Here is an 11,490-nt window from a genome sequence, read left to right on the forward strand (position 1 = left end):
TTAAATTAAATTTCATTGACAGATTTAAAGTTGAAACATTTCCAGTTTTCAAACACCAAAAATTTTACTATTTTATTTAAATATGGAAATGTAACCATTCCTTAACAATGGTTCATTAAGTCATGAAATGCAATCATTGTGAGAGTGATACTTATAAATAATATATTGTGAATATGCTAAAATAATTTCTCAGAAGGGAGGATACCTTGTCAAGTATTAAAGCTTTCTTTCATATCACTTTATTTTTGTATATACAATCAACTATAATTTATTATTATGAAAAGTTTAGTAAATTTTTATTAAAACATTTTTCTTAGATATTTAACTTACACTAAACCATCATATTTAATAAATACAACATATATTTTCCTTAATGGAACATTTGGTGCAAAATTACATTGATATTATTTAGATATATTGATATTCAAGAGGTACTAGCAGCTTAAAAGTTCACAGTGATATCTTGGCCACTTTGTTAGCTACGCAATGTTGCGACTTATCTTTCAAATGTGAAATAGTTGGATGGACTGGACATTTCTGCTGAAGAAGGGAAGGCTAAATTATTGATATTGGCCAAAGAACTAATGACAAAGGAATGCCTCAGAATTTTTTTTAAGAGCGTAATCATAACAGTGCTTGCAGCAATCTCGATAGAGAGCCTCTAAGACCATATAAGCATTACAAAAACCCAAACCTCATGATCAATTTATAACCATCTTGCTTCTGCCATGGCTGACACAAAGTTATATAAATTTTAATTCAAAAACACAGAAATAACAGACAAAAAAAATTAGCCGCAAAAGCTTTAAACAAAAGATTAAGTAGCCAAGCCAAGCCACATTACAATTAAGACAGTACAAAATTACATCCCAAAGCAATTGTTGTAGAGATATTTTCGAAGTCCTCCAACACCACAAAAGAAAAATTATTGCTGCCTTGGTACAATTATACAATGATCCCTAGTTTTTTCAGGCCACTAAAGGAAAATTAAGTCAATAATAAATTGATATGATCAATTCATCAAAATAAAGTTTAAACGCATTTCTTATTATTCAATGAAAAAGGCCTGGATAAAATTTATGAAAGAAGTCATGTTTGAAAATAAAGTCAGAAAAATTAGAACTTTGGCACCAAAAAAGTAAAGTACTGGATAGGTAATGAGGTATTTTGTTTACAGAGGTATTTCGAAGGGTCTTATACAGTAAACTAACATTTAAAAAACAATACTAGAGTGACGTATGAGATCTAAAATAACTAATCAACTATAAAAAAAATATACTAACAATATAAAAAAAGAACTTAAATTTTAATTTGATGCCTACTGATCATCTTGGTCTGTCCTATCCTTGCTTGATTGATTTGTCGACTGTATCGGCATGTCTCCATTTAGTGCAGAAATTATGAAGATAAAATGAGAACTAACGAGGTAAAATGATCGGTAATAACCAAAACAGAAGAAAAGTTTCTACTGAAGAGGCAAAGAAAAGCTTGGTCAAAAAAATGGAGGCTAATAAAAAGCCTCAAGCTAGAGGCCCAACACAGAAATTGGCGAAATGTCAAAACACAACAAACCAACCCAATGAAAAGACAAATCAAGATGATCAGTAATGACCAAATTATACGTTCATTGCCTGCAGACCTCAAGAGGAAAACTCATGAAACTGCAAATATACTTCCTAACACTAGTAACGTATGTAAAAAATTAAAAAACATTGTTGTTAAAATATTCATCTCATTCACTATTAATTATATAAAACACACAATAAAAAAATTAAAAAAAGAAAGATTACAGCTGTATATGTTCCACTCAATCAAAGCTAATAAAAATGACAGTTATTTTCAAAGACTAGATTATATCTTTTATGGGGCATAAAAAATAGTTCCAGATACGGCAAAGCTCTATAAAATAAAACCATTATCATATTAACATAAAGTAATAAAGTCTTTAATAGAAAAATACATTTAAAAAAAGCTATTGAAAAAACATTTCTGAACGGAACATTGAATTTTCAACAGTATCAACTGCAGGTATTTGTCACAAGGGATTGTAATTGATAAAGGGTTGATAATAATCATATGAATTTATGTGGGAAGTGGTGGTTTGAGATGGAGGCTGTGATATCGAGGGGGATACGAGTTTAATTTTCTGTACGGTACAAGCATGGTCCAACGAGGCGACTTTCTGTTTGGTCATCGCATTGTTTGGATCATTGTAACTGGCGCGCGACTTTGTGCTAGGCCTCATTATCGGGTAACCTCTCTTTCTATACTCAAGCCACAATGTACGATTGTTCACTCCGTAGAGTTTTGCCGCTTTACAGAATCCAAGTCCTCCCGTTCGCACAGCCTCTAAAGCGGCAATGAAGTTCTTGTCCTGCTGTGGGTTGATGGATCTTTTCCGGCGGTTCTGTGTATAGAGCTGCTGGTAGTCAACCCCCGACAGGACGTTGCAGCCTTCGTTGTTCATCCATCCTAACCCCAGGCACCACATACATACACAATGTTAGGACAGGAGAGATCACCTTTCTACATTTTTACATGCACATTCAAAGTAAAATTGAACAAAACTTTTAATATACTTTCTAGCTCAAGTGTTTCCAGCAAATTTAAAAAAATAATTATATCCATTTGATAATCTATTTCAAAAAGAAAATCAATACTATTCTAATATTATTGCTCAATTCTATTGTTTCAATTCAAGAACAAGATTGGTAAATCAAACAGATATATCAATGAAATAAGCAGTTGGATTTATCATAGTTAATTACTTATTTACCTTTTACATGATGTAAACATTTGAATTAACAAGCTTCGTTATGTAAATGTTAAACAGTTTTCAACAATTCACAATTATATTTCATCAAACCATTAATTTTATGTTTCATCATTAAAGCAATAAATAATCTGATAAAATACGATCATTAATCAACTGCTTATAACAAAAAAATTTTCTCAGCATTCCATTTTTGTAAATAATTATAAATTGCAATAGTTAATATTAAAAATTATTGTTAAATTTTATGACAACAAATAGGAAAAGTAAAATAAAAGGACTGTTACGAGGAAAATTCATTTCCTTTTCTACTGCTAAACTTAGTTTAGAACATATCATTTGATAAACTGAATTGAACCTTTATTCTTCAAGATTTTTACATATGTTTTGTTATTTTAGTGATACTAGTGATTGATGTTACCTAAATTTATACTACAAGTGTTCAAAAAGGTCGTTCTTAAATTTAAAACAATTAAAAATTATAAAACACACTACTTAACATCTTTTTAAATTTTAAACCTGGTGGGATGCAGATGCAGATCAATTTTTTAAATTTTACGTGGATCACAATTTGTTCACAGAATGTTTTAATGGCTCAGCTAGACGACTGCACTGTAATTTTTCATATAAACATTTTATTTTTAACACTGATTTTAATTCACACTAACTGTACTAATTATTTGCTAGATCCAGATTTTAAATAATTTATTTAAAATGTTAAAATTCTCACATTAAAATAAATAAACTTAAGAAAAAATTTCACAAATTTATTTAATAAATTTCAACAACCTTGTTGCTGGAGACACTTGTCAATGGAACACTTGAATTGAGCTGACTTCTTTGAATGCACTTGTAATCAGGTAAAACAGTAGAAAAGGTGGTGGTTTTGAAAGGGTTAAACTATAGGTATAGTGGTAGAAATGAAGACAAGCAAAAGTTGACAGAAGCTTTAATACAAAGGTTGTTTAAGCTTATTCATTCACCTACCTTGTGGCTGCACGGTCGATGTTCCAGGTTTTGTTGCTTCTTCTGAAGAACTCCATCTAATATTTGACTCACCTTCCTCGGACAAATTTCTCTAAAAGTTTTTTTAAGTTTAAGTATTAAAATATAAAGCAATCTTCAACAGATAGAACTCACAGGAGTGTATGATTCTTCTTCGAAGCTGTGCGAACTGTCTCTTTGTTCTGATTCCGTACTCGGTTCTTTCCGAAGAACCGTTTCCTCTGGTTCGAGTTTAATAGGGGATGCAACAATATCTGTTCCGCTGCCACTACCACTTGCTGCAGTCTCTTCACTCGTCTGTTCGGAACCAGAGCCTGTCGACGACTTCCTGAGTCTTTTCCTTCTCAAAACCGAAGGAGATATCGGCGATGGCGATTCGCATTTGTCTGACGACTGGCTCGCAGACTTACTCAGTGACAACTGATCTGGCATTTCAGCCAATCCCTTAATTTTTAAAGTTTCAGCCGTCTAAAAGTTTTAAAAAAAAATTACATCTTGGATCTAATGCATGATTCAGCTGAAGTCTGATCCTGATATTACCTTCAATATTGCAGGCAACTGCTCTTGTGAAACATTGACTTCTCCATAATACATAAAATCAACCATGGTTTTTAAATCACAATATTTTATGTCCTTTAATATCACGATTGGATGCTGACATGGATTTGTAGTAAAAAGTGACTGGAATATAACAATAACAGTTAATCATTTAACTATGTTATAACTTTTAAAATTTTAATTAGAGGTTTTTGTTTCACAAGGGTGCACAACAGCCCAGGTCAATCATATCAACCAATGGAGTGCCATTGTATATATGTATATAAAAAACAGCCCATTTGTAAGTATGTTCAATTTAGGGCTGCTGTGTCAACACCTAAACCATTGCAGCCACTGACCACCCCCCCATTAATTAATTTTTTTATGTTGTTTTATGCGGATGCCTGTTTTGAGCAATACAACCAATAAAATTAGATAAATCTCTCTTTTTATTAATTATCATAAACTAATCATTGTAAATCTGATTCGCATCCTTTCATACTAACAATTCTGCATACACAACATACTCAAGGAGTAGGTTTACTTGAGCTATGGTGAATTATTTCTGAATAACACGACCGCCATGGAATGCTAGAAAGTGTACAAATTGGTCATGAACAAATAGCAATGTGAGGAGAGTGACCACAAATATTATCATTTGTAATTTGGTCATTATTGATCATCCTCGTTTGCCTATTCTCATGGTGAGGTTTCAGCATTTCATCTCATGCAACATTGGATCTGAAGCATAATGCCAAACCACAATTGACAGACCACCACAGCAAGGCTAGGCAGACCAGGATGATTGAAGGATCAAATTAAGGGATCATTATTCGCACTTTAACTTTTAAAATGTTAACTGGAGTTAAATTTAACTCTTTTGCCTCCATATAATCATTTTATATGACTTTGTGAATACAGAGTACAAAGCAATTGAATCAGTCAAATCTCTCTTTTTGCTAATTACTACCGACTTGTAAACCCAGGACAAATTTTTTTTTATAATGGCAAGCAATATTGCACGAATTACTGGGTGCGAATTCGAACAGAGATCATGGTATTTTTAAATATATCATGAAAAATGTATTTTAAAGTGGTCTGATCGCTTGATAGTGGCACCCAACAGTGGTAGTTGGATGGTAAGCCCTTCTTTTTAACAGAAATTGCTTTAATTTTGGGACTACGGTGAATGAGTAGTAAGGGCATCTGACTGATATTTGCTATGCTAGCAGTCCTGAGGGCCAATTCCAGCAGAACCCATTTCTTTTTTTCTTTTTTTTGTACAGATTATGAAAAATGTATTGTAAAGTGGTTTGATTGCTTGATGCCAACACCTAATAAGTAGTTGGATATTAAGTCTTTCTTTGTGAAAGGAATTGCTTTACTTTTGGGGCTATGGTGGCCGAGTTGTAAAAGAATCCGATTCATATTTGCAAAGCTAGCAGTCCTGGGGGCGAATTCAAGCAGAGCCCATGGTTTTCTTTTTGTACAGATTATGAAAAATGTATTGTAAAGTGGTTTGTTCGCTTAACAGCAACACTCAACAAATAAGTGGATGTTAAGACTTTTTTATGTCAGGAATTGCATTACTTGTGGGACCACAGTGACCGAGTAGTAATGGCATCCAACTCATATTTGCAATGCCTGGGGGCGAATTCCAGTAGAGCCCATGAAAAATGTATTTTAAAGTGGTTTGATCGCTTGATGGTGACCCCCAATGGGTAGTTGTATGTTAACCCCTTCTTTATGACAGGAATTGCTTTAATTTTGGATACTACAGTGGCCGAGTAGTAAGAGTATCAGACTCGTATTTGCCATGCTAGCAGTCCTAGGTGTAAATTCTAGCAGAGCCCACTTTTTTTTTATGTATTATCAAAAATGTATTATAAAGTGGTTTGATCAATTGATGGCGACACCAAACAGGTAGTTGTATGTTAAGCCTTTTTTGACAGAAACTGATTTACTTTTGGGACCGCAGTGGCCTAGTTGTAAAGGCATCCGACTCGTATTTGCCGTGCTAGCAGTCCTGGGTACTAACTCTAGCAGAACCCATGGATTTTAAATGAATTATGGTATTAAGAATGTATAGTAATGTGGTTTGACCCCTTATCCATGATGCCCAATGCTGGACATTACTCTTCCTGTATGACAGGCAATACTTACTAATTAGTATCTACTTGTGGATATGCAAAATGATACAAAAATCCTTTCATAACAGCAATATTATAACATTACAATTTAAAATGTTTAACTAGAGGTAAACAAATTAAATCAATAATAACGACACAGGTTTATGGAATCGTGTTACCTGGAAGTAGGTGCTGCAAGCAGATAAAACGACTTTGTGAGCCTGCAGCTGCTTCCCCTCAGCAGCTAACGTGACATCGACGAGAGACTCGCTAGTCAGCAGATTCGTGAACACCGATATAAAATTCGGTTGATGATTGTTCCAACGTAAACAAAATTGCTGCACTGCCATCGATGCCATGATTGATGATACAAAGGTGGTTTTCTTCCGATCTGCAAGTTTCAAGCAGAAAGTTGAAAATCGCTTTAAAAATCTACACCCAGCTTTTAAATGCTATGTAACAAATAATCCGAAATTTTCTGGAAGTATATTCCCCCCGAGGAAGAAAACAATTCGCTTCGCTTGTTGTTTAGGTTTAGATCAAGCCCGGATTCGATTATGTCTATTGTTAATTTAATGAATAGGAAATTCTTTACCTAAACCTTCTGAAAGTTCAACACAGACGAATTAAACGGATTAACTCAAAAACTCAAAAGTAAACTCGAAAACCACCAAGTTTTCATCAGGATTAGCTGTTAACCGGATGACGTCATTTGTAGTTAAAAATACCTAAAGGGGGAGCCCTGCTGAAAGATGTCACTGGCATCACCACTGTCTGCGTCACAAAAAGCAAAAATCACCAATTTTCATTCAAATTTAAGAAATTAAATGGACCAGCTAAAATTAATATAAATGGTAAAAAGTTAGAAGTGGTAAGGAGCCTCATGCTGAAAATAAGACAAAATTCTCTGAAGAGATTTTATACCAAGCCTTTCAAATTGTTATATATATTACAAGCAATTACTATTTGTGATTATTTTTACAGTAAATTTGAATAATTTAGAAATTTGAAATTTTTACAATCTATTGAACATAAATTAGATAGTTAAATTGATATGTTAATTGATGGATCCCAATGATATTTGAAAGAGGATCTGAGTCAGACGAAGGATTGTCTCCACTTTTAGCTATTTGTCAAGTTTTATGTTTTATAAAACAAAAGGATTTGGAAAAAATACAGCTAATGTACAATCAGTTTGTTGATTGGTTTGGTAGAGGTGATTTAAAATGCAGATTCTTAAGAGCCGCCTGGGAGTACATAAGGTGTTCCTCATTGCTGGAGTTTGATGGCTGTAATAAAAAATCTCATAAAGAAAACATATAATTAACACTTATATAATGAAAACCATATTTAAAATATATGTATGTATGAATTTTATTGCATATAATTTTTGATTTATAGTATTTGTTTCTTAGTTGTATTCAGTTGGCTCAAGTGCATTATTGCACTTTTTCACCTAGCCTGCATTAAATATAAGTTCAATTGTTATCTGCCAAGTTTTTGATCTGTTTAAGGTCATCATGAGGGTAAAACCATCTTAAAGATATCTACAAATTGACATAATTCAGGGTTACATGCTTAGTAGTGTAAACTGTAGTACAGTCCTTAGTATTGGTGTGGCCAAGTTTAAAAAATAAAAAAATAAAAAAAAATTTGAAAACATTTAAATTTTTGATTATGTGAATTTAAAGACATCTTTAAGAATGTTTTTCACTGATTATGACCATAAATTAGGTTGAAAGCTTGGCAGGTAAAAATTGAATTTGTTTTTTCATACTGGCCATATGGAGATCCAGATTATTCATTAAATAAAAGAACCATTTTATTTTAAAAATATATTAAATATAAAATAGTTTAGGGGAAAATAATATTTACAAAACCACAGGCATTGCACAAAACAATAAAAGTATTAAACGCAACATTAGATGCATTGTAAATGAGTTCAATAAAAAATATAAAAATCAATGACAATAAAAATATTCAAGAACATATTACACATAATAAATCAATTGACATTGGTTAAACTGGTTAAAATTGGTTAAACCAGGTACGTTGGCAGACACATTTCCATTTAACACATGCTCATTATTTTTTGAACATTACATGCTTAAGTCTTTTATGTTTGTATTTATGATGTTCAAAATTAAAAAAATGATATGTTCTAATGGGCTATTTATGAATGAATTATAAAAATTTACAATTGCTCTATAGAGGTGGTTTGAGCTAGGCATTTTTAGGGTTACATGCATGTAGGCTATCAGAGTACAACAAAAACTTCCAATATTTCTAAGTGCAGCATTTTGGACCACCTAGAACTTAGCAAAATTTGATTTAGACATATTTCCCAAAATAGGAGCACATGACTGCTTATTAAAGAATGAGTAAAGTTTTTTTTAATACAGTAATTAAGTCTGGAATTCAGTCACATTGACAATGTTTGGCCATCCCTATTCCTAAACCTAATAAAGATCACACTTGCAACTATCACCCAATATCGCTGTTTAGTACTCTCTCAAAAATTGGAAAGAAAGTAGTACTGCAAAAAAATATGTACTTGTGTTAAAGGAAAATGGCAGTAGTCTTAGTATAAGAGTAAGTTTATTTACAAATATTTATACATTCACAAAATAGAGGTTTGCCAAAATACACTCGACATAAACTTTGCTTTGTATAATGCTAACAAAATTAATGTCAGTTTTCAAAATTTGGGAAGAAATAAAAATCCTTAACGAAAAATTTACACCAGTTTTAAAGCATGGTATGCTTCATCCTTTTGTTGTTTTATAATGGTGTGAGCTCGGTTTGTAGCATAATTTACAGTTTCATTTGTCATCTGGAGAAACATAGTTTTTATAATTTTTAATTAGTTAAATGCTATGGAGAGGCCGAGAAACTTGTGTAGTTGTAGTTTGGAAATGCGCCCACCAGAGTTTTCGAATTTGGCCATCTCAAATTTGAGTTTGAACACCTGTTGGCGATTCGGCAGTCGCCATTTCGCTTTCGGGGAATCGCTTCTTCCACCATTTTTTGGAAGAAGCGGCAGTCGTAGGTCTTTTAATCCGTTCATCATCAAATCATCAGTTTTCAATCTATAATCGTCAGTTATCAATGTAGAATTTTAAATTTCGATTTTCCACGGCCGACTCTTTCCGTCAGATCGCGTAGAAATGACGATTTCGTCCTTACTAGTGGTCCTCCATCAGACCTTAACGGAATAGGACCGGGGCCTTTCAGACAGGTAAATTGGTCAAATACAATTTTATTTCTCATATAGCATTTTTGTATTATTTTAGTATTAATGCAAAACTTGACTTGTATTTGTCACATTAAAGTCGAAAAGGATAACTTTTAACCTCAACCATTTCCCGACTGTGCGACGTGCTGCCTTGTTAAACCAAAATTATTCTTTGTCACTATTTTTGGAATTGTTTGGATAAAAATGGGTGTTTTGTACGTAGGCTTAAGAGACCAAGTAGATTTTTAAAACAAAAACTTTACTAAAATAAAATATTTACTCAAGAGTTGGAACTGGTTTTTTTCCATGATTTTTTGTACTTAATTATTTAAAATAACTACTTTATTTTGGTTGATTATCTGCGTCAAACATATCCTAGTGAATATCATCAATGGAAATGGAATAAGTAAGATAGAGGATTTCGACGAAAATAAATTTCCAAACGTCCTGCTGCCATCAGTTCACTCCACGTTTTCTGGAGCACCTATACTCATAATATACATATACATAATATATAATAATAATTGCTCCAGAAAACCTGAGGAGCCTAAAGAGAAGAGACTTAAAATTTATATATTTCTTCGAAAATCTCGAGAAAAAGAAAAAAAAGTTTTATTATCCTGTTCCATCTTCGATCTTCACTAGAATGTATTTTTATACTATTTTGTTAGGACAGGCATAACGATTAATTTGTATATTAATTAGTAAATTTAAAATCCAAATAGGATGACTTATGGCTTGATAATCCTTACTGGCTTAACTATTTAGGTTGAAGCCTTTTTTCCAAAAAATGGATGTCTTAGTCCATAACACCTTAAATATAATATTGTTGATTATTATTAGTATATTATTTAGCTAATTTAAAATCCAAATAGGATAACTTATGACTTGATAATCTTTAAAGGCTTAACTATTATTTAGGTTTAAGACTTTTTTTTAGTGGATGTTTTAGGCCATGACACGTTAGATGTAATATTCCCAATTACATTTCGCTATTTTGGCCTGTCAGACCAAAATGGTTGGAATCAACAATTTAAATACATATCCCTCACCCCAGAAAAACTAGTCTGTTGTTTTACACTTTGGAAAATATTGGCCTAAAACCAACACAAGATTGTCAAATTGATCCATACAGAATAAGTAGATCGTGTTTGACCGCTCGCAGAATCAATGCACGACCAAAATTAAAATTAGTTCTTTATTAAAAAAAAAGTTGTAATTTCAGATGTTTAATTAAATTTCCCAAGGTATTAAGGTATTTGCATATTAGGCAGTTAGGGAAATTCGTGAAAAAGTATGATTTTTTTTATTGTTTGGATGACTTTTTATTAGAAAATATGCAAAATATTATTTTTCACTTAGTCTTGAGCGTAAACAATTAATTAGGTACTTCATCACAGCGAGGTAGTGCGGGCCGAAACAATCAGCTGATTTTATGTTTTATTTTGATGCTAAGACAGTCATTAGTTTTCATAGTTTGACTAGGGTGTTTGTTACAGAGGATCTATAAAAAATTGTCTTTATTTATTTTGTATTTTTTTATTACCTTGATCGCTTAGTTTGATTCGGTTTTGGTTTTCGCATCGATCGAACAATGACTAGTGTTTTTGAAGTTACGTTGATCGGACAATCGTCGTGTAACTGAGCCTGTTCAAAATCAAGAGAGACCACCGGCTTTTTCTCTCTTTGTACTTTGCCGCTTGTTTCGTCTGAGCCGTCTCGATCCTTCGCCGCTTCCCGTCTCGTGGAAGAAAAATCCTTATTCACTCCACATCCTAAAATACAAACATTATAAGTTTTAACTTAGTTAT

General features: G+C 32.5%; 1 protein-coding gene across 3 annotated transcripts in view; it reads right to left on the minus strand.

Moving 5' to 3' along the window:
• Positions 1-11,321, minus strand: part of LOC106668233 (protein bric-a-brac 2-like) — a 15,517-nt gene extending 4,196 nt beyond the window's left edge. The window contains exons 1-6 of one of the 3 annotated variants that reach the window (XM_014396772.2): positions 7,040-7,167; positions 6,624-6,835; positions 4,319-4,459; positions 3,914-4,246; positions 3,761-3,851; positions 6-2,472 (exon numbers count right to left, since the gene is read on the minus strand). In XM_014396772.2, coding sequence (XP_014252258.1) covers positions 2,036-2,472; positions 3,761-3,851; positions 3,914-4,246; positions 4,319-4,459; positions 6,624-6,803 — 1,182 coding nt within the window. In that variant the 5' untranslated portion in view covers positions 6,804-6,835; positions 7,040-7,167 and the 3' untranslated portion in view covers positions 6-2,035. Of the gene's footprint in view, positions 1-5; positions 2,473-3,760; positions 3,852-3,913; positions 4,247-4,318; positions 4,460-6,623; positions 6,836-7,039; positions 7,168-11,225 lie in introns of those variants that run through there. The other 2 variants (XM_014396771.2, XM_014396769.2) reach the window with 2 other exon arrangements.
• Between the last annotated feature and the right edge of the window lie 169 nt (positions 11,322-11,490).

Source organism: Cimex lectularius, unplaced genomic scaffold (genome assembly GCF_000648675.2).
Source record: "Cimex lectularius strain Harlan isolate CLEC.00 unplaced genomic scaffold, Clec_2.1 scaffold71, whole genome shotgun sequence".
Lineage (NCBI taxonomy): Eukaryota > Metazoa > Arthropoda > Insecta > Hemiptera > Cimicidae > Cimex > Cimex lectularius.